A 23239-nucleotide genomic window follows, 5' to 3' on the forward strand; every position below is an offset into this window, starting at 1 on the left:
CCTGGGCCAAGTAGTGGGAGTGGGTGGGTAGGGGAGCAGGGGCGCGGGGGAGGGTATAGGGAACTTTCAGGATGGCATTTGAAATGTAAATAAAGAAAATAATAATAAATAAATAAATTTTAAAAAGTTATATTTAAAGAGCAGAAGAGGAGCAAAGGTTTGGAAACACTTAGGCAGGAGAAAAGGAAATACCTTAAAAAAGTCGGAAGGCTGCCACGCCCCTCCTCGCACCTAGTCAGTACCACACTCTGGGGTAGAACTTCCTCCCACCAGAGCTACAGAGAGCACAGGGGAGATGCTATGAAAATCCTTCGGGGGTGAAGGTGGGGAACCTTCCTTCTTTAGTCTTTCCGTGTTTTCTAAATATTTTGTGGTGAGTCACTAGTGCTTGGTAAATAACGAAAAGAGGTCATTTCATCTTGAAAAGAGAAGTGTTACAAATTCAAGGGGGAAGCAGGGTGGAAAGCTTTAGTTTATGCATGGGAATGACAGGAAGTGAAGAAGAAAGAAACTGTGTTGAGGAAGAGTTAGCTGTCCAAACCGTCTGTTGGGTAAACTGCGTAATCCAAACCACTCTCTTCTCAAGGTCATGAGCATGGTGTCCGGGTTCGGCCCCCTCATCACTGCAGGGATCTTTTCGGCAACACTGTCTTCCGCCCTTGCCTCCCTCGTCAGTGCGCCCAAAGTATTCCAGGTAATACGGCCATGAAAGCTTGCACCGTCTTCCCTGCCTCCGAAACAAGCTGAAATAGCGGTTCCCACCAGCAATCACTTTCCATCATTTTCTGCAACCGTTAATGTTTGCATCTAGCTCAAGTGCTGTGCCTGCCACATAGTCAAGATCGATTCTGATAATATAAAGAATGATGAGTCGCCGTGTTAACGTGCGCCTCGGATTGTGCATCGCTTAATCTTTCCCAAATCTTCTTTTCGGAATCACCTAGAGAAAATGAGTGCACATGGATACAAATGACAAATGTCTCCTCTTTTTTTCCCATTAGGCTCTGTGCAAGGACAACATCTTCAAAGGACTGCAGTTCTTCGCAAAGGGCTATGGGAAAAACAACGAGCCCCTGAGAGGGTACTTCCTCACCTTTGTGATAGCCATGGCGTTCATTCTCATCGGTGTGTAGTTTTCTTGTACTACAGAAAGCCAAAGACTTTCTGACTAATCGGGCTTTTGCTCGTAGTTTGAGACCTTAGCAGCTTTATGTTTAAGACTCCGTCTGGGAATGCTAGTGTTTGTCTAAGAGGGAAGCGAGACAGTTTAGTGAAGAGGACTTTTAAGGAAGTGAGGGGGGATCTACCGTTCTGTTCTCTGAACCTGAGTATTAGAAACCCATCCAGCCAAATACAACAGAACCCTTCCTCCAAGTCAATATGCTCTCACCACGGCAGATCCTGCTCTATGCACTCGCCTGGTAGCTCTAAACCGCAAGCAGAATTGTGTACACCGGTGTTTCCACAAATGGAGCTCCGTGGCCAGGCTCTCGGAGTCACTAGAGTGTCTCTGAAAGTCCAGATTTTGCAGGCCCAATTCCAGGGCTGCTGAGTTAGAATCGCTGAGGATTTGGAATCTGCGTCTTATGACCTCCTCAAGTCCCACCTCCCCCCCAGACCGTCTTTTGAAAATCACTTACCTGGATTGTGAATTTGTTTCCTTTCCCAATCCCAAGCAATCCAGAAGTAGCCACATGGTCTTGAAAAGAGGTATTTGTCAGCTGTACAATCCATGCTCTCCCTTAACCAAAACTAAGGGTTCTTCTTTGTATGGGAAACGCTAGGAGCAACTGTAACTTATTTGGCTTATACAACGTCTATGCAGTTGGAAAAAGGCTACAACATATAACTCCAATTAAATTTGTTAGATTTTAAAGAAATTAAATAAAAAATAGTTTATATAGAGAGATTCCAGTAATATAGCAGTTGTAATATAACAGTAATATTGAAACTGTTGCCCTTTGCTGCATTTAAAGGTTTTATTACATGTGTGTGTGAGTGCCTGAGTGTTTGTGTGACGTGGTTTGGCTGAGCAAACCACTACCTACTGAGCCATCTTACCAGCCCCCCCTTCTTTAGCATTTAAATGATCACACATTCTACTTTTTAAAAATGTATATATTAACTTATCTCCAATAAAACCATTGAGAAGCGCATGCGTTTCCGTCCTACAGAACCTCTTGACTGTTCTACATAGCAGACAATGAACCCAGGGTCTGGTGCATGTGAAACTGCTATAGACGAGTCCTTGGTGTGCTTAGCTCTTGTAGAGACAGGGGTCTGGATTGTCTATTTTCTTACTGGCAGGTTTTTCTTGAGTCTCACTCCATGGAAACCTCGGCTATAAGTATGTATATCCTCTCAAAGGAAAACAAAACAATACAAAACAAAACACTAACTTCTTAAAGTTTGACAGAGGCGAGCCATATTTTCAATTTCCAGAAAAAGTGGAGCTTCCGGGCCTTAGCGGCTGCTCGGCCGCCTTCTTGCTGCACAGATGTCACTCGCACTCTTCTGTTTCTCTTGCAGCCGAGCTGAATGTCATTGCCCCCATCATCTCCAACTTCTTCCTGGCCTCGTATGCGCTTATTAATTTCTCCTGTTTCCATGCCTCATATGCCAAATCTCCAGGTAAGCCTAAATGAAAATATAAGCCCAAACAGTTAGTCTCGATAAATGAAATAAGTCCGTGAAAAGTGTTCAATCTGTGTTTTTATGTTTTCTTATATCTTTGTAGGCAGCATAATCCACTTTATTTTGGTGAGCTGGGGGATGACTTCTGAAATAGAAAAGGAATCATATGAGCAATGGCCTTTTTGACCAACCGTAAAGTCAATTTTCTCCTGTGGCAATAAATTATTCATTGCAAGAGAAACCACATTTATTTCAGCAATAGAAAAACACCACTATTTATTTCCAGGGTAAAAGTGACCACAGGAGTGGAATAAATGTATATATTTGAGACCTCCTCACTATCAATTTGTTTCCTGCCCATGATGCAGAAGAGAAGGATGAGCAGTTCCCATAATTACCTGCTGAATGCGGGCAATGCAGATCTACTGCTGTCCCCACGCTGGGGGCATCGGTACACAACTGCGCTGTGGTCTTAAATCGTTTAAAATTTCACACCCAAGAGCTGTCTGCTAGCTCATCACCCCCACCTCTCATTTGTTCCCACCATCCTTCTGACCCCTGCAGAAAGTCACCGGAGGGTCATATTACTCTCAGAAAGTTCTTCATTGTGAAGACTTTCCTCCAAGCTACTAAATAAGTATTCTTTAACTATGCTCTCAGCCTCAGCTTGCTGACACTGATGTTGGCAAAGAGGCTGAGGGACCTGTCCTTACAAGGCCACTGGGTTTCAGAAAATAACCGAAGAAGTTTAGTGTAGCGTGGTTTGTCTTTAAACACAAATCCACAGTCCCCGGCCATGTGTTGCTATTAAAAAAACAAAAACAAAAACAAACAAAAACCAAACAAGCCAGCTACAGTTATCAGAGGGGTGAAAAAGGAGTAATGGGAAAGAGAGAAAAGGAGAAGAAAACATATATTTTTTAAAAGTATGCAGGAAGACACCTGTAGATACACAAACACCAAAATAACTCTCAAAATCCACCCCTCCCCCCCACCCACCTGACCTCCATCCTCTGTCAGGAAGCAGAACTCAGAACACCGGGGACTTCTCTAACGGCGTTCCTGGAGTGCTGTTTCCACCTTGTGGTCATTGAGGGAACTGCTCCTCTAGACAGACTCCCGCTGAGTTGCAATGACCCCAGTTTTAAAGTTGCATTAACCCTGTGACCAAATGTGTCCTACAAATCAGGTTTTTCCCATCCTGACTGAGCTGTTTCCTAGGCTCTTTCACTTCAGAAAACTAATGAAACACAGAAATCTGTGTGTATAGAAACTGTGGCAGACACTTTAAAATGTAATGCTGTACATATTAATGTGTCGTGCCTAAGGACCACAGATAGCAAAATATCTCATCTTCTGTGAGATTACTGCTTATTGCTTCTGATGGAGCAAGCACTGGCTTCTTAGGATGACAGTAAGGCAGGCTACCTCTATTGCTCTGTGCATGGAGCCAAAGCTCACTGTTCTAACCAGCTCTTGGGGAGACCGGACATTCTTCTGCCCTACCTGTTGCCAAAACACCACTTTTTCCAATATACCCTCTTCCTTTAGCTTCCTGGTGGTGTTGATTTTAGATACTTGAGGTTTGGTACTTTGGGAAGACAATCAGGACTCACAGGAAGCACAGAGGGGTCCGCGACCATCTGCTTTTCAGATGCCCAACGTTTACAGCATCATCTTTGGTACAATTACTACTTTTGTAGATCAAGGATGCAAGATCATAAAAAAAAAATACACAGTTAAGATCTAGGAGATGGACCTAAAAACTACAATTTTATGCCAGAGGAGGATATGTTATCTGTACCTTTATAGTACAGAGTAGTACAGTAGCATTGATGTATGCAATTTTTCTGCGTTATTTTTCCTTCCAGGATGGAGGCCTGCATATGGGATTTACAACATGTGGGTATCGCTTTTTGGAGCGATTTTGTGCTGTGCAGTCATGTTTGTCATCAACTGGTGGGCAGCTGTCATCACTTACGTCATTGAGTTATTCCTCTATATCTATGTGACTTATAAGAAGCCAGGTAAGAGAAAAAAGGCCACCTGGATGGACTTCCATGGCTCTCTCTATCCATCCATTGGCTGTTTACCGTGTAGCTTCCAGGTGCTTCCATGTAGTGTGTGCAAGGCAGTTCATCACAATGCTATGTTACTTAAGGACAATGATGATTAGCACCATGGAGCTCTACACAGGCTGTCTGCTCAATTAATCCTCACTGTGATGCTGCGAATTTGGTGACGGGAAGCTTGTTTTGGAGACAAAGAAATTAGAGTTCAGAGTGTTGGTCATTTACCAAAATAAGAGCCAGGGTGTGATCGAGCTGAACCTAGACCTCACAAGTGTTCCCTTCTGTCACCTTCTTCCACTGTCCTAATGAAATAAGACCCTGTCTCTCAAAGAGCTCTCAGACTCAGAGAGGCAGTTGACTATAGCACAGCATAATGTATCACCAGAGCAGTGCGTCACAAGAGCCGTGTAAACACACTGCTGAGAAAAGGGCAAGGCGTGAGCAAGCTTGGAGCTGTTCAAAACTATCTATGGGTTCATAGCTTGTGCTCACAGAGCCAACTGCTCTGTATTAGTTTAGTGAATATTTGTTGAATGAACAAAGTAAGTTCTGAAGCGGCATCAGGCCACGTGGAGGTGGTTAATGGCAGGGCAGAGAATGAGGTTCCAGGGAGAAGTACAGGAGTGAACTGAAGATGCATGCACCGTCTTAACAGAGAGTTCTTGAAGACTAAGGAGAAGGGTCATGAGGTGTCCTGGAGGTAAGAAAGAATCTGGGTACTGTGGACACCAAGGCCTCAACTTCAGCTCTTAACTTCAGAACCCAGGAGGACAGGGACCACAGTCAGAAATATCCAGGGCTCCGAAGTCAGCATTCGGAAGCCCAGCGCCACCACTGTGTCACTGACATTATTCTGCCAGCCAGGCAGAGATGGTAACAGCTTTAGGGGACTCTGTTGTTGTTTTTCATACTTGCTTCATATATTGTTAACAACAGGTACAATTTACAGCTGGGAAAACTCCACTTCCTTTTGATGTACAGCCATAAGTTTTGACAAACATATCCAGTCCTGTGACCATCACAACCAAGGTGTAGGATTTCTCCAATAGCCCTTAGACATGCGTGTGTTCAGGCTCTTTCTCCAGAATTTAGCCCCTAGCAACCACTTTTCTAACTTTTGAACCTTTGACTTTGTCTTTTCCTAGAATATCATATAAAGTAGAATCATAGCATATAGTCTTTATGGATGTCTTTGAGTTAGTATGAATGTTTAGATTTGTCCATACTGTAGCATGTACAAGCAATCTGTCCTTTGATATTGATGAATGGCATACTATATATGAACATACCACAATATGTCTCTTTTGTTGATTGACAGTTGAGGGGTATATGACTATATTCAATTTGGGAGATAGATATAGATTATAGATATAGATATAGATGATTGATATAGTTGATATAGATATAGATATAACTTAAGTGGATCTCTGTTCTCATTTTTGTTGAGGAAATGCCTATCAGTAAGACTGCTTATACATTCTGTATGTGACTTTACTGCCAGGTTGTCTGCCAGAGTAACACTGTTATTTTCCACACCAAACTGCAGTTTACAACAGCGTCCTAGCCACTCCACACCCTTGGCAGCATGGAGACTTTAAAAAGCAAGCCAGTTGCTTTTAAAAGTCCTTTTAATAGAGGCGTAGTCTTAGACACTGTTGCCTGTAAGCTTAGATTTTTTTTCAACATATACTTTAAGAAGGGTTCTTAAAGGCTTCAACCTACCTTCTAGTCCACCTACTAGAGGTAGAGGAAAGAGGAAACATTCATAGGAAACAGGAATGTGAACCTGTTTAGAAATAGTTCCTTGGTGCACTTCCAATCTTCATTGTCAGGGTACCAGCAGCCCAGTTCAGTCTGAAACACCAAATGTAAATCAGTCACAGCTGCTTGATCCAGAAGAAACCACGAGGCTCCACCAACTTGGCATGAGTCTGCAAATGGCAAGAACCAGCCAGAATCTCATGAGAAATTCTTTGGCTAGTTACTGTCCTTGAAGTCATGACGAGCAAAGGTCACTGAAGACCAGCAAAGCACTGCAAGGAGCATCCACTGTCTGTGGAGTTATAGTAATATTCCTTCTACACATCCCAATCCTCTCACTGTCTGTGGAGTTATAGTAATATTCCTTCTACACATCNCAATCCTCTCACTGTCTGTGGAGTTATAGTAATATTCCTTCTACACATCACAATCCTCTCAAGCACCCCCTCCAGCAGATCACAGCCCTTCATAAGACAGCTTCCAGGAAGAAAACAAATCACATGACACAACCGAGTCTCCAAAGAAATCAGAAATTTCCACTTCAGTTGCCCAATTTGCATTTTCCCAGTGACTAATGACACTGAGAATCTTACTTGCCATTCATATATCTTGTTAGGCAGCTACTTAAAACTATGCCTCTTTGTTGTTGTTGTTGTTGCTTTCTAACTCAGTTGTGAGGCTTCCTGGTGTATTCTCGCTCCTCTTGTAGTGTGTACTTTCTATTTTCCCTAGGCCTGTGGCTTCTATTTTTATTTCCTTGGTTGTTTTTATTAATACAAGTTCTTAACTTTTATCAGAACTAATTGATTTTTCTGTTTTCATTTGTATTTGTGTGTGTGTGTGTGAGATCTGAGGCATCTTTCCTTAACCCAAGGCCACAGACGTTTAGAACTTTTGGTAATTGATTAAGGTCTATTATCTACCATATGGAGCAGTGTAAGGTATAGTTTGAGTGAGGTTTGTCCTTTTACATATGAATGTTGAATTGACTAATAGAGGTTTTAGCCCCAAAACAATGAATATCAGGCCAGCAATTTATTTCAGTAGGTGAAATGTTTGCCACATAAACTTAATGACTTGAATTCAATTATTTGAGCCTATTTTTAGAAGGAGAAAACCCACTCCTAAATCTTGTCCTTTCACCCTCCCCCCAAGCATGTGCTGTGGCATGCATGTGCTGTGACATGAGTGTGCTGTGACATGAGTGTGCTGTAACATGAGTGTGCTGTGGCATGCATGTACTGTGGCTAGAGTGTGCTGTGACATGCATGTGTTATGGCATGCATATGCTGTGACATGAGTGTGCTGTGACATGAGTGTGCTGTGACATGCATGTGCTATGACATACATGTGTTGTGGCATGTATGTGCTCACTCAGACTCATGAACAATAATAATAAAATCAAAGAATGGACGTCCTAAGGTCTGCTCGTCTGGTACATAATCAACCCTTTACATCACTCTGTTCAGTCGTCAGACTGAACCCTTACAGTCCTCACCCTGCAGAGCAAGCCCTGAAAGACTCTCAGCAGAGGCAGGTCTGTCAGCTCATCTCTGGCAATTTTTATCATAAAACTTAAAAGAGCCCAGTTAATTTTTAAACTTACTGTTTCTGAGGCAGGGTAAAGTGCTGAGCTTCCTCTCTTGAAAGCTGGTTTCTGTCAGGTCAGACCGAGACGCTTCCTAAGGAGCCTCCACTCTCCTCGTTACCTCCACACGTAAGAATTCCCAAGTTGGTTAGCAGTGCCACTCAAAATATAAATATATTTCTGTGTGCACACTACTCCTGCATACAGAAATTCCTCTTTTGTTTCTAATTTAAGAATTTGTGAAGGCCTTGAACTTTCTGCCTACCTGGTCATAAGCAAGGTTTCTGGGGCCTCAGATTTACAGTGTGATCCCGGAAGGAAGTCTCATGCCTAAAGAGTCACGTGGGTGTTCATGGGAGTGTAGGGTTCCCATGGGTGCTCGTGGGAGGGTGCAACACTCTTTCCAGGAAACATGATGCTGTATTTCATCTAACTTGGATTCTCATCACTGCTTGCATAGGCAAGAAAGGTTGAGGGGGAGAATGGCTTATTAAACATTATTCAATGCATACAGAAAATAAAAAGGTAAATTTGGGGGAGTACCATTTCTTCCTTTGTCTGCAGATGTGAACTGGGGCTCCTCCACACAGGCTCTGTCCTATGTGAGTGCTTTAGACAACGCTCTGGAATTAACCACAGTGGAAGACCATGTGAAAAATTTCAGGTAAAGTCGGCTCTTGGGGTCCCATGGTGTTTCACATTACAAGTGGCTTTCCTTAGAGGAATCAAATGCATCAGAGTATCTGTAAATTCTGTGGGCACATTTCAAACATGCAAAGTCACATTTCACGACAGCAGAGGCCTGCTTTCTTGGTTACAATCCACGCTGTTACCAAGGACAGAAATGAGTGCATTTTCCTTCTGTTCTGAGCTCTGCCCTCCAGGTGCCACAGCAGCTCACACTGCTGTGGCCTTTTCCAGGCTTAAAGACAGAAAGGCCTGAAGGAGGTGACTTCGGAGGGACATCCCCCAGGTCCTTGTGCATCTTAATCATTGGTTTTATCTATGGTCAATCTGAGGCTTCATGATGTAATGAATCCCCTGCAGAGAAGTCATACTCTTAGATCTTCATTAGTTATTTATTATTTTGGATGGTGCCTCACAACATGGGCTAGCAAGGCAAATAAATAAGAATATCAATGAGAGAGGGAGATTTGGGGTGACATTGCATACCAAGGGAAGACAAGGGAACCCTGGGAATAGGACTACCCTTTCCCTACTTCCTACTTTTGCTGTGATTAATTAAATGAAAAATGCTAAGATGACAAGATGTAAAGTCAGGATAACTCAAGAATTCCGGTGGGAAATTCAAGAAATAATCGAGGAAGGGGGTGTCCCATTTCTCCTAGTTTTCTATGCTTCTTATTTCCTTCGAGGGGTTCTGGGCTCACAAGCCTCCTGCATTGACCAATTCTCATGTGTTCTTTGCTTTCAGACCCCAGTGCATTGTCTTAACAGGCGGACCCATGACTAGACCCGCTCTCTTGGATATAACCCACGCCTTTACGAAGAACAGTGGCCTCTGCATCTGCTGTGAAGTCTTCGTGGTAAGAGCCACCTCATCCAAAAGCAGTGTTTTCCCTCTCTGTTCACAGTGGGTAATGTTAGGTGGCATAGAAGATACCCACGGTAAAAGGAAAGAGAAGAAACAGCTTGGGCAGGCGTTCACCTCCTTGATTCAGGACTGGAAAAAACAAAATCAAAACAAAAACAAATCACAAAAAACGTAACCGTGGATGTAAATAGATAGATGAAATATATTTCTAGTTTCTTAGGAGACCAACTAAAAGTGATACATATTATTAAATTATGGTCTCACGTGGATACTTCATTCCTCCCTAAAATAGGGAATAAAATACCCATGAAAGAAGTGGCAGAGACAAAGTTTGGAGCTAAGACGAAAGGATGGACCATCCAGAGACTGCCCCACCCGGGGGTCCATCCCATAATTGGTCTTTGAGTCGAGAAGAACTGAACTGGCTCCTTAATAAAAGGAAGGCATCTGGGCTGAGCGAATCAGACCAGAGCATTAACTATCCTACAGAAGCCAACGAGAAGGAAGCAGACATGATGGTCTTAAATGACCACACATGGAATTCAGATGAAATGTCTGGCACTACAGATACCTGGGGAATTGAGCTGAGTTTTCTGTGCCTTTGACAAACAGTCAGAATTGAGTTAATTCCCTTTTGTTCACGGAACATTTTGAGGACTAATAGCTCATCGGAGTTATTCAAAATAGATGCTAAGAAGTCAACCATAATTATTTACCAATTCTCCAAATGGGAAGAAAGCATTGAAATTAGAATAAAAAATATGTCTAGATCCTCCATAGTAGCCCCCTCTATATGTCTCCTCATGTTTCTTTCTCTCTCTCTTCTTATTCTGCCCCATGCTCTCTGTGCGTCTTTCTTCGTTGAAATCCTTACTGACACAGGTTTATATTACTAACTACTTACCTGTTCTTCGAAGCTTTTCCCAGTTTCTTACCTGATCCACAAGCATGTAAGAGGCAGAAAACAAAGAAATGCTTGTTTCCATTTTACTAACTGGGAAAATGAGCCAGGAAAATGAAATCATAGACTGGGCCACCCTGACAAGAAAATGCCAACTAGGATGGCAGAGACCTCTCAGGGCGCCTCTTGTTAGGGTAGGAGAAGAAAGCCGAGGCAGTCAGACCCCTCGGAGAACTGCCACAATCAAAGATCACAGTATCTGCCAAGGACTGGGTGTGAGGAGTCTTGGCCAACACACACTGCAGTGATGTGGTGGACTACTTTACTATAGGCCACCCTGAGAAACACTCCAACATCTTTTTAAACTTAGCAGTATCCTAATGCTGTGGACGTTGGCCACGTTTCTTTCCTATCTGCTTAGATGACTGTAACTCAAACACTCTAACTTAAATATAGTTATCCAGTAGGGGGTGGAGAGAGAACTACTGGGTGGGCAAGATTGACAGGTTAAGTTATGGCCAACTGTGACTCCAGAGGATTTATTAAAAACTTATCAAGAACCTTTCTCTCTTATTATCAAGTTTAGTGCCCTGGATTAGTGGATTTCATTTTGGCCAATATAATATAGGAAGCGATTTTGATGGAATAAGCAGTTTGGGGTGTTTTTCTTCTCTAGCAATTTAGAGAAAATTTGGTTTAGCAAGAAATAAAATATCTTCAGGACTGGAGAAGCGAACAAGAAATATAAACAGTCATATAATGTCAAGGGAGAAAAGCTCTTCCACAGAGATAAGAAACCCTGCTTTTAATTAACCCTTTGAGTCTTTAACTGCACAAAGGACTATGGTCCTAGAAGATCTGGTAGCTTCACGAGTGGTGGACAACACTTTGTTTGTTGTGCTGATGTCTCCATGAAAGGCCCACGAGCCCTACCCCTGCTTAAGTTCTCTTGGGAACAGAAAACAATTATTGCATCAATTAAAGCCTTCCCGGTTAGCTTCTTCCTGTAAACTCCTTAGGTTGTGGATGCATCTTTAGATTCAAGGCTCAGCTGTCAATCATCTTTCCAGGGGAACAGATGGAGAGGGATGCAGGGGGAGGCAGCATACCACTGGAAATTTTTCCCCAGTGTATGCAGATGATGGTTAAGCCAGCCTTGTGGAAATGTTAAGTAGTGACAACAGAAAAGGAGCAGAGATTGTGTTTTCCACTCTAGGAAGCATTTTCCCCTGGGCCTCTGAAACTAACAGTCAAGTTCAGAATCACTGTTTTGACATTTACTAGTGTTGATTTCCTTACACACATAGTTTAGTCTCTCTGAATAAGAAAGCACCTGTTTTAAGGTCATTGTGAGAATTATACTTGCATTCAAGCACTGTTTTATGTCTTTCAAATACTGAATGCTGGATTAACTTTCTTTGTTATTATTGATAATGTTGTTGATGTTATTATTGTGGGAATATGATAGTTGCTAATTTCATTCCTGAACTATGGGGTCTTCAATAAAACCCAGATATCCTCAATCCAGAGAGTAGATTGCTGGACCCCTATTCACCTAACTCATTCGGCCATTGAAGATCTCCTTTCTCTTCCTCCCTCCTCTCGTCTCTCTCTTATTCAGCCTCAAAACTTCAGATGAGAAACACTAAGTTCTTTATGTCAGTGGGCCTCTATCAAGATCTTAATAAAGCATGGCTGCGGTGGCGCATGCCTTGAATCCCAGCATCTGTAGGCAGATCTCTGTGAATTTGAGGCCAGCCTGATCTACAGCAGGGGTTCCAGGACAGCCAAAAGTGTTACACAGAGAAACCCTGTCTAAAAACAAATGTTAATAAAATAATAACATGATCAGATATTGGAAGAATGAAATGATCTATGAAAGGCACTAGGATGCATGGTGAGATGGTTCATGGGCCAAATCAGAAAAAGAGAGGAATTAGCCTTCTGGTAGTTCCAACCACAGAAGTAATGAAAGCGAAGTCGTGAGACTCTCAGTATGTAGAAGAATACGTTGATATATAAATACACAAATTTCTCAAAGTTTCATTGTTCAAATTGGGGAATTAATTCATGGGCTCATGTTTGGGAAGTTAATCTCTGAAATATATTAATTGGATGGTAGAATCCACTTTGGTGACATATTTGAATATTGGTAATTATGTTCCAGGATATCGCCCCTCCTGTTCGCTTTTAACCTCCTGACATTTGCATTACAGTCTACTTTCATATTAATAAGTATCCTACAAGGACATCATAATCCCTTTTAGCCAAAAGAGATTCTACATGAAATATTTTTATGAGTTCTCAGTATGGCAAATTTAGTCATTAAAATAAATCTCTCCGACACAATTAATGTTTAATCCAGATTTTTGTAATACTAACAGACATACATTAGACTGTATTTCTTTAAATAAGCACCACTTTCCCTGGGAGCTTACAGTCATTGCAGGGCAGCTCTGCATTACAGCTCAGAACTCTGGCGGTCTACCATCTTTCTAGCTGTTGGTTGTTCTTCTGTCTGAGAGTTGTTGTCAAAAGTAAATGACCCTCAATACAACATTCCTCCTCATCCTCGTCCTCGTCCTCGTCCTCGTCCTCGTCCTCGTCCTCGTCCTCCTCCTCCTCCTCCTCCTCCTCCTTCTAGTGGGTGAAGGCTAAAATGCCCAAGGAGGGACTGGTAGCTTAAACGGGCTGACATCCTGGGGTCCTGAGTGAAACTTCTCCTCTAATAGCATGCCTTTCTCTGGTCCAGGACTTCTGGTTCAATAACCATCCTCCCGCTGTCTTGACCTTTTTTGTCATCATTGAAAGTTCTTGTCTTTTGACTAATACATGACAATCAAATTGGTTTTGTAATATTGGTAACTTCTAAAACATATACTGGAAAACAACTAACTATATAATGAACATGACCCAATTTATTCAGAATTCAAAAATGGAAGGGCCAGAGAGCCGAACTATTGCTATATGATAGAAATATGTGCTACATGTTAATTTAAATTTTTCTGATTGCCAATTAAATTGACAAAAAGTTGATCAAGTTATTTTTAATAATTTCTCTAGTTTAACTCAAGTATGTCCAAAATGTCATTTCAATATATAATCCACATAAATGTTAGTGATATTTATTTTACATATATTTGTATATAAGGCTCTCTTAATATGAACTCCATTGCAAATGCTGAATAATGACATAGGAGCTGTTATGCTTGGCAGTGATGACCCAGCAATTGCCTTATTTGATAAATATATTTGTCCTCAGGAGAGGATGCCCATTGTGTCAGGGAGTCAGTCCAGAGCCACAATTAAATCCAGCACCCTGTCTCGCAGTTCAGTTTCATTCCAGCTGCCTCAGAGCAAATACATTGTAGAACTCCATTAGCCTGGAGTTTCAGTGAGATTATAAACACCCATTTGCAATGACAAAAGTCAGCTGTAGGTAGGACCTAGTACTTTTCAAGCTTAGTACTAGATACCTTATTTACTTAAAATAACCATGCAGGAAATGGGGTGTTTATGCTCATGCCCAGAATAAGATTTCAGATCTGAGAGATAACCCATGAACTGCAAGGTAGACAAGCCAAGGGCTAGACAAGTTTTCTTGTATGCCAAAGTCCTTTGTTTTCCATCAAAGACCATTAAGACTGTCATTTTAAATGCAGTGTGAGGAGCCAGTAACGTCTAGGTCACCTGGAAACTTACTACAAATTCAGATGCCTAAGCCCTACTCCACACCCTCTAGGGGTTGTCCACTAGATGTTATCAAGATTTCAGGGAACGTGTATGAAATCTACCACATCCAAACAAAATACAACTCTCTCTATAGACTGAAAAAAGTAGGAGCTTCCTCTATCCTGCCAACTCTAAGGCACTAACCAGAAATACCTTTAGAACTGAATTAAAACATGAGAAGAGAAGAGCTAACTTGGATCTTTATGGAAGAAGAGTTGCTAGGTAAACATTGGGTCTCCAGAGTTAAACCTTGAGATCATAAGGTGCTTTAGCATCACCATGCCTCTCTACCTCAGCATCACCATGCCTACCTCCCTTTCTCTTAGCTTCTCTCACTCCCCTTACATCATAGACACGTGATTCTTTATTCCCACCAAATTCATTGAATGAGGAAGAAGCATTAACTTGCCCAACTATAAATGTATGGATTCAAGAGAAGTGTGGTATGAGGGAATTCTTAGCAATCAAAAAGCAGTGCTTAGGCACTTACAAAACTGTCAGCATCTGTGGCTTGGGCAGAATTTGTGGCCCAGCATGCTTGGGGGTCCCAAAAGTTCTGTCTGTTTCTTGACATTGGGATCTGGCTGTTGAGTCACAGGTTGACTGTGAGTTCGTCCTGAGCCTCCTTGGTCACATCCTGTTTTCCCTGTGTGTTGTCACACCCTTGGCTTTTCTTTCCACTCTGCACAAGGCAGTTATTTAAGTGAGTGTTAATAAGCCTGGGCATTTGGGGGTGAAAGGGAGTCATGTGAAAAGTACAGGTCCTCTCCAAAAACAAGGTTCTGGGCAAACTTCATTTAAGGAGGTGCCTTTGCCTCTGTCCCATCTCTTAATCTAACGGGGCTTTACTGGTAGTTTTATCACCTGGTAACAGTAGTGTGAAGTATAATAGCGGGGCTTCTAACCAATATTTCCTTGTGTCCTACAGGGACCTCGCAAGCTGTGTGTTAAAGAGATGAACAGCGGCATGGCTAAAAAACAGGCCTGGCTTATAAAGAACAAAATCAAGGCTTTTTATGCTGCAGTGGCGGCAGACTGCTTCAGGGATGGTGTCCGGAGCCTTCTTCAGGTAAGGCAGGGAGTGAGCACAGAAGTGGCATCCAGGCAGATGACGCTCCTAAAACTGATGGCTAGAGTTAGGCCAGTCACAAGGCAGTGTAAGAGATCAGCACAGCAGTCGGGGACCTCAGGATAAGCCAGCTAGAACGAAGGCTGAGGCTCTATTACCGTGAACTAGGAATGATCCCACCGGAAACGGAAAACTGGATGCCTTTGGCCAGCATCGTTCCATTCAGTGCTCACTGAAATGCAGATGGGTTCTGGTGGTTGAGGACTTTCAGACTCCTGTGTCTCGTACAGCAGGTAGCTATGGTCCACTTGGACACTTCTTTTTTCTTTTGCAAATGCTGGGTGGGCAGCTGCTAGACTCCACTAATAAATGCATGTGGACCAGGGCGGAAAATCTCCCCAGCTTTGGGAATTATTTCCGGAACATTAAATAAATGTGATCGTCTCTACAGCTACATGCTGAAGTCTGCAGTCTTCTATCCATCCTCCGTTCTTTCCTTTGCCCTTCCCTCTTCTACTTCTGTGGTGACTATAGAAACCTGTTCTTCAGTTCTCACCTCTATAATTTGGAGAGAAAAAAAAAAATCCTTAAAACAATTCAAGAGGCTCTCCAAATGTAACATTTGTGTGTTTCAAAATAGGTACCCAGTGGCCCCAAGGATGTTAGATGACTTGGAGAAAAGCAATAAATAGTTATCTGGGAGATAAATTGGCTCTGCATTTGCAGCATTCCAACCTCTTCACAGCACTGGTTCAGTCGATCAGCCTTTGTAGTCTTTCTAGGACTTCTATAATGCTAACCTGACTGGCAAACTATGCCCACAGTGGCATGACTGTTATGGAAAAAAACAACCACTTTCTCGTTGGATTTGAAGCCTATTCTATAGAAGGGAACTCATACCTTTTAATACAAATCTGGTCAAGAACCTACAGCTAGAGAGATCATAGACCCCAGAGGAGAGAGTGCCCTTCTTGTTTCACTAAGTTGATGTGATGCTTATATCCATAGATCAGTGCTGGTCCCAGCCTTCACAGGGAAGCTTCCTTTTGCAATCAGTGGTACCTAATTATGAGACTCGCCAATAGCTAAAGTACAAAGAATCAACTTCTGTGCGGTGCTGGCCTCCAAAATGGTTGTCAATATTACCCCCTTCAAGGCTCATGAACATCACAGGAGGGGGGGGGGATAGAGAATGTAAGAGTCGGGGCCAAGGGCTGGGCTGCTACAGTGATGTGGGCATCACACCCATGAACTCACTGCAACTGTGGTTACCTGCACAAAACTTATACAAAATCTGACCTGTGACCATTTCATTGTGAATGGGAGAGGGGGCTCACGCGGCCTCACCCCTTCCAGAAGGACTATGGGCAATTCATAGGTGCTGGAGGAGGGAGGTCATTTTCTTCAGTGCTGTATTCACCTATAAGTTGACCGTGTCCAGTTAATAGCCTCACATATATTCATGCTCATGTAAGTGACCACATTTGAAACTCAGTGGGCTATGGCGATGGCCATTGAAACCGGTAGAAGCCTGTTAGGGAGAAGAGCTTCAGCAAGAGGCAAGGGGTGGAGAGGGGACAAGAGGGGATAAAAATGCTTAGATTTCAGCATAGACATGAGTACATTTGCCAAAGAATTTTTTAAAATATTAAAATAATAATGGAAGTGAAAGTAAAGACATATACAAATAAACGTAAAATAATGAACACGCAGCTTCACACAAAACATGTGCCAAGTGTGCAGGCCAGGCTCCTGCTAGCAATCCTTGATTTGCCCACATCCATCTGTTCATCACTGTATCCCCTAGAATGGCTGCTCCTGGTAATTTCTTTAGTATATTCATGACTTAGGTGACCTCTCTTTACACTCAGCTCTCCTTATTTTTGCCTGTCAATATCTAATTAAACTCGAAGACTCAGACTAAAACCCATCTCTCCATGAAGCTGTGCGACATCAGCCGGAGCACAGGTCTCCCTTGGCACTTCCACAAGACTCTGTTGTATTCATTCGTGAGTTACTTAGGTGGAACTGTCTCCGCCACACTATCCCAAGCTCCTACCACCAATGCCTCAGATGTCACTTTGCAATTAATACAGGCTTGATAATATTACCACATGAAATGTGATTAACCAGAAGTCATATCTTACAAGATGACTGAAGTTTCTGATATGAAATATCACAGCTAAGGACACAGTCACGCAAGAGCATTCTGTTTGGGAAGTGCAGCTCAGTCATTTTCAACAAATAATCCGAGGAAATTTTCAATGGTCCTTGTATACAGAGATTTCTGAAATGTGGATTTTTATTGTTGACGTCATTTTGGACATCACAGGTGGAAATGGGATCTGAACCACTGCTATAACGTGCACATCGACAGTTAAGCCAACCCTTGCTTGACTTTAAATTATTGAACCATTTTAATGAGCATGTCAGAAGTAATGCAAATGACTGCTAATTTAGCAAGGCTACATTCCTGTCATTTGAAATCCATTTACGACCGAGATGATTTAAAGCTGATCTTCCTATTTTATGCTTGGGTGCGGGCATGAAGGACATGCATTAAGACGTAATCTAATCTTCAGAATCTTCAGATCTTTACTTCAGTGCTCTTTGACATCATTTGTCACTTGCCGTAGTATTTTACTGGCAGGGTAAGGATGACTCGTGTGTTTACGTCCTCTGTTCAGGCCTCAGGCTTGGGGAGAATGAAGCCAAACACTCTCGTGATTGGATACAAAAAAATCTGGAGGAAAGCTCCCCTGTCAGAGCTGGAGAACTACGTGGGAATCATACAGTAAGTGACGGCTTTGGAGACGAGCCTTTGCTTGTAATGCGCTAACCAGGGCAGTATACAATCTCTACACACACGGCTCTCTTGCCTCAGATCCAGTTGCCAGAGAACACATTCTTCTGACCCTGTACATTCGTTGCCAAAGGAGGAGAAAACCCCACACCACTAATAAACACTTGGAAGGGGGTAGAGTAGCAGAGGAAGTGAGGTGGGTGTTACCAGAGTCAAGAAAGGGCAAATGTGCAAGGTTCTGAGCTAAATGCCTACATACTAGATTAGAGGGCATGTAGAGGGGAGAGGATTTTCTTTGAAAACATTTAGAATCCAGGTTTGGCTATTTTACCAATAAACAAAATGGAGAAAGAAATCTAAGCAAATTTCAGAACTGCATACATCCTCAGGGTCTGGTAATTGATGCAGCATCACTGTAATCGGCCCACCCCACCCCCCATCTCAAACACTCAATTCAGAGGGTCGAAACGACTGAGCCTCTGGCTCTATCAACATGTTAGCAATTGGTCTTCTCAGCAGTAAAGTGCAATGTTAACTAAGGTGGTCCAAGTTTGCACTAGTATAAAATTGAATAATTCCGGCAACAGGAGGAAGGTAGCCACACATCTACCCTCCGTTTCTTTTTTCTGGTGTTTGTTATTGCTTCAAATAAGATACACCTTTATTGCTAACATTGGGCTGTGGCTACAACGGAATATTGTCTTCCTATAATCCTTTGAATATAAGGTTTTAGTTGTTTGTAGCACTCTTAAGAATGGTTTCTTTTACTTAGAATTGTCTTAGTTTTTGATGGTATTTAAAACAACAAAGTTTTAGTCTGCAGTTTGATGAGTTAGAACTCTAACAGTTATCTTACTGTACCCGAATGGAAGTGGATAAGGCTAAATTGTCCATAAAGGCTCTAGCACCATGTCCTACCTTCTCTTTCTAGCTCCTAAAAGCTGCCTGCTAGTGAATGTGGCTGGTGGCACTTTTTCCCCACCTCCAATCCAGTGATGGCCACATTGGATCAGCATCTTCTGTCACTCAACATCATTTTCAAACACCTTTGTCACTATATCAGGCAAAGGCAGCTATTGCAAAATACTCTCCCTCCTTCAAAGTTCTTGACCTTTTGCCTTGTGAGGAAATATAGTCATAGGTTTTAGGAATTATGATGCCCTTTAAAGCCGTCAATCTGCTTATAAAAGAACAACATCTTTTAGGTAAAACAAATTGTTTAGTCTTTCATAATCAAATTTAAATAGAAATAAGGTTTGCTTTTGAAGAGTTCTGTGTTAGGCTAGACCTATTTTATTAATTGAAGATAATTTATGTTTTGAATTTTGAGTGAATATTTATATCACACTGAACTTCTTCATATCATTCCCTGAAAGTTCAGGTTGAATTCTTACTGGAAGCTTGTTGCTTATGGTGACCAATCACAGCCTACAGTGATGCTGTGGAGGGTGGCCTGACCAATCAGACTGCAGTGATGCTGTGGAGGGTGGCCTGACCAATCACAGGTTACAGTGATGCTGTGGAGGGTGGCCTTATCGTAGGGGCTCTGGGTCTCAGTTCTGCCTATGTGTGAACAAGGCGACTTCCAGAGGCAAACGTTTAGTGACACAAATAAGAAATGGGCTTGCTTTCAGATTTACAGTGTGTGCTACAGGATGAGATAAACCAAACAGCTTTCCCTTATCGTCTACATCCTTTAATCTCTTTAGACTGGTGCAGAGAAGGAGGCATCAGAGCCATCTGCAAGTATGTAGGATTTCCAGGGGGAGGCCCTGCTCTGAACACTGGAAACATTCTTTGTTTGTTTGTTGACAAGGTTTCACCTACATAGGCCTGGCTGTCCTGGAAGTCACTATGTAGACCAGGCTGGCCATAAACTCAGAAAACTGTCTGGCCCCGCCTTCTGACTGCTATCCTGGAGACATTTTAGGCCATGGCCTTGGTGTCAGGCATCACTGAAGATGTCTGCCCAATGGCAGAAAGGAGAGGCTGATAATCAAAATGCTTTGCAATCTATAAATCTTCCATTCTAAAAACATCAGGTTATTTAGATCACTTAATAACAGATAATTTTTTACAAGTATGAAGAGATCTCTTAACAAAAATATCTAGCTGGTGGGACTATTTTAGCAAATCAGCTTCAGGGTGAATGATCTACTTACCTCTACACAGAGTTTATTTTTTCTTTTCTTTTTTTCTTTCTTTTTCTTTTTTTTTTTTCAAGACAGGGTTTCTCTGTATAGCCCTAGCTGTCCTGGAACTCACTTTGTAGACCAGGCTGGCCTCAAACTCAGAAATCCACCTGCCTCTGCCTCCCGGGTACTGGGATCAAAGGCGTGCGCCACCACGCCCGGCTACAGAGTTTAGTTTTTAAAGGCACAAAGGAAGAAACAAAACAAAACAAAACAAAACAAAAGACACTGGCTCTTAGCTGTATTCTAAAGTGAATTTTAATAGCTTTATGATATCAAAATCCTAGAGATGAGTTTAATGTTTACCCCAAGTGTGAGGATTAAAGAGAACACTGGACACATTCCAATGTTGCTTCCTCTTTCAGTGACGCCTTTGACTTTGAGATTGGCGTGGTCATAGTCAGAATCAGCCAAGGGTTTGACATCTCTCCAGTTCTCCAGGTACAAGGTAAATATTTTCCGTATCCGCTCAACAGATGGTGAACTGTTTTAGGTGGTTGGATCAGAACAGCACTCAGTATAAATAAAATGATTATGCCTTAGCCCGTGGTGTATGCGCTCCCTTCGTGTTTTCTCATGGGTGACACAGGTGGCCTTTGCCTTGGTTGTCAGCGATGTAGACCAACTCAGGCTAGTTAATGATTTTTCTTATTTCAGTACCACAAAGCCAGCATGAAGGTAAATAAACACCTTCAGTAAAGTAGCCTGCCACATTAATTTTTTTCAAGATGTTTCAAAAAAATGAAGTTGTTTTCATTTTTCCCATGGCAAAGCATGTATTTGCTTTTAGGTGACCAAAAACTGGTTTGTAGCTGACAAGAAATGAATGAAATGAATCTGAATGTGTCATGCCTGTGAATCACCCACTAGTCTACCACGCAGGCAGAAAGACTCATTCTGACCAGCGACTGTTTTTTCTCTATAGATAATTTGGTAAAGTTGTTTGGTCTTAGAATTTAAACATATGCTGTTAGTATATGAGGTAAGGAGAGCTTATAAGAGGAATTTCTGAAAGATACAGAGAGAACACAAATACACCTCTTCAACAGAACTTAATGGAGTCCTCTAATGATACTGAGACGAGGGGATATTTTGCGATGGATGCCTGTTCTGTAACATGCAGAGTGCAGGTGAAAATGTTAGTGTTGATAATAATAATGTTAATAATAATAATTAATAATCCTGATTTCTACACTTAAGAAACTGACATTTGTAGTGGGGAAATAGATATTACTGTGATTGTTACCTATGAATGAGAAATTGTGGAAAAGAAGGGGCATCTAATCCCAAAAAGGCTTCCTGTAAGAAATATGGTTTGAAGTTTAGTGGATGAGTATGAGTTAGGTAAGCAATGTGGAGGGCGAGAAAACTAGTAAGACTTGGGAACAAGCATCTCTTGCCCAGAGGTGAATGTGAGGAAAGGTAGAGATGAGACGTGGGAAGGGGTGGGTACATGTGCAGTCAGAGCAGACTAGTACCACCAAAGGGGGAAGTATGAAGCGTGGACTGACTCTCAAGGGCTCCCTAAGCTTCTTCCACCATACTGAAAAGGGCAGATCATAGACAGTCATCAAGGAGAACACTCAGAATTTCAGTGAGGAGATAACGGGCAAACATAGGTTATAAAGTTCATGCTATTTCATCCATTTGGAGAATGACTCAAAGAGGCCTAGAATGCAGGAAGGAATCTCATTTTCTTTCATATGTGAAATCTAGATTTAAATATGCATACATATGCATACACATATGTGACATGGAAGCAGAAGTGGGTATATTTGGAGGTAGAAAGGGTACCGGTAACAGAGGGCAGGACAGATAGTAGAGGGTAGTCAGCAGGACAAGTGTGAGCAAGACACAATGATATATATGTGTGAAAATGTCCAAAAAACCCACAAAATAGTCAGCTAAGAAATTATTTTTTAAATTATAAGGATATATATATATATATATATATATATATATATATATGCTGGGAATGAGTGTTGATGTTTCTGAATCACTATAAAATATCTCTCCAAGGTAAAAGACTATGAAGATATATCCTTCAAAAAAAGATTTCTAGAATAATGAAAGCAAGGGAGAGGTAACAACCCAAACCTGGGAAGCTTCTTCAGGGACAAAGAGAAAAAAACCAAAATGGGGAAGTCTGTTGGAATCATAAAGAGCAGCACTGGAGGCTGATGGAATGTACAGGACACGGGACAGGGAGCTGTGAAGTTAAAATTGCCTTGCTTGGTGAAATGCCGGGGCTTGCAAAGGAGAGGAGACACGCAAGAAAAGGTTTAAACAGGAGGGGTGTCCGTCTCTATTCAAAGGTGGTGGGAAATCCTGCTGGCATCTTCATTAGGTAGTCAATCCTCCTAATCTACCTACATCTGAGATCCCCATTTAAATGTTGTTGGCTAGACTGTGCCCCACTAATGGCCAAACTGATATACCTCAGGATGGAAGTGTCTGCAGAGACTGTCTTTAACAATGTAATTAAGATAAAATAGGGTCACACTGATAGACCACAGATCAACTTTTCTAGAGCCCTTACAGAAAGAGGTTAGGACACAAAGCTGGGCACTGCCATGTGGGATACAGTCACCCTCAAGCCATGGCAAGTAGCCTTGGGATAATTATCTCAGTTAACACCTCAATACTGGAATTCTCGCTTTCCTGAATTGTGAGAAACAAATTTTCATTTCATCTCTTTAATGCATGCTAGTTCCATAGCTCTCCCTAGAAAATGGCAGAGAATCATTGAAGGTAAGGTAGAAATGGAAACCACAGCAATGGTGGTTTCCCACCAAATATAGCCCAAGAGAGGAGGCAGGAGGGAGGCAGAAAGGTAAAGGGCCAGGCGATTGGTTATGAGAGCCATGAGAATAATCAAGAACGTCAGAGACAGCAGTTAAGCCCAGTCAGGGCGAATGAAATCTACTGGGCA

The 23239-nt window shown here is 42.1% G+C and overlaps 1 protein-coding gene across 11 annotated transcripts in view; it reads left to right on the forward strand.

Annotated features, from left to right (window-relative positions):
• Positions 1-23239, forward strand: part of Slc12a1 (solute carrier family 12 member 1) — a 78617-nt gene that overhangs the window by 35133 nt on the left and 20245 nt on the right. For all 11 annotated transcript variants that reach the window (XM_029536878.1, XM_029536881.1, XM_029536882.1 and 8 more), the window contains 9 exons: positions 587-694; positions 1002-1125; positions 2530-2631; positions 4506-4661; positions 8620-8719; positions 9491-9602; positions 15172-15312; positions 18000-18106; positions 20673-20755. In XM_029536878.1, the coding sequence (XP_029392738.1) occupies positions 587-694; positions 1002-1125; positions 2530-2631; positions 4506-4661; positions 8620-8719; positions 9491-9602; positions 15172-15312; positions 18000-18106; positions 20673-20755 (1033 nt within the window). The remainder of the gene's footprint in view (positions 1-586; positions 695-1001; positions 1126-2529; positions 2632-4505; positions 4662-8619; positions 8720-9490; positions 9603-15171; positions 15313-17999; positions 18107-20672; positions 20756-23239) is intronic.

Source organism: Mus pahari, chromosome 3 (genome assembly GCF_900095145.1).
Source record: "Mus pahari chromosome 3, PAHARI_EIJ_v1.1, whole genome shotgun sequence".
Taxonomy (NCBI): Eukaryota; Metazoa; Chordata; class Mammalia; order Rodentia; family Muridae; genus Mus; species Mus pahari.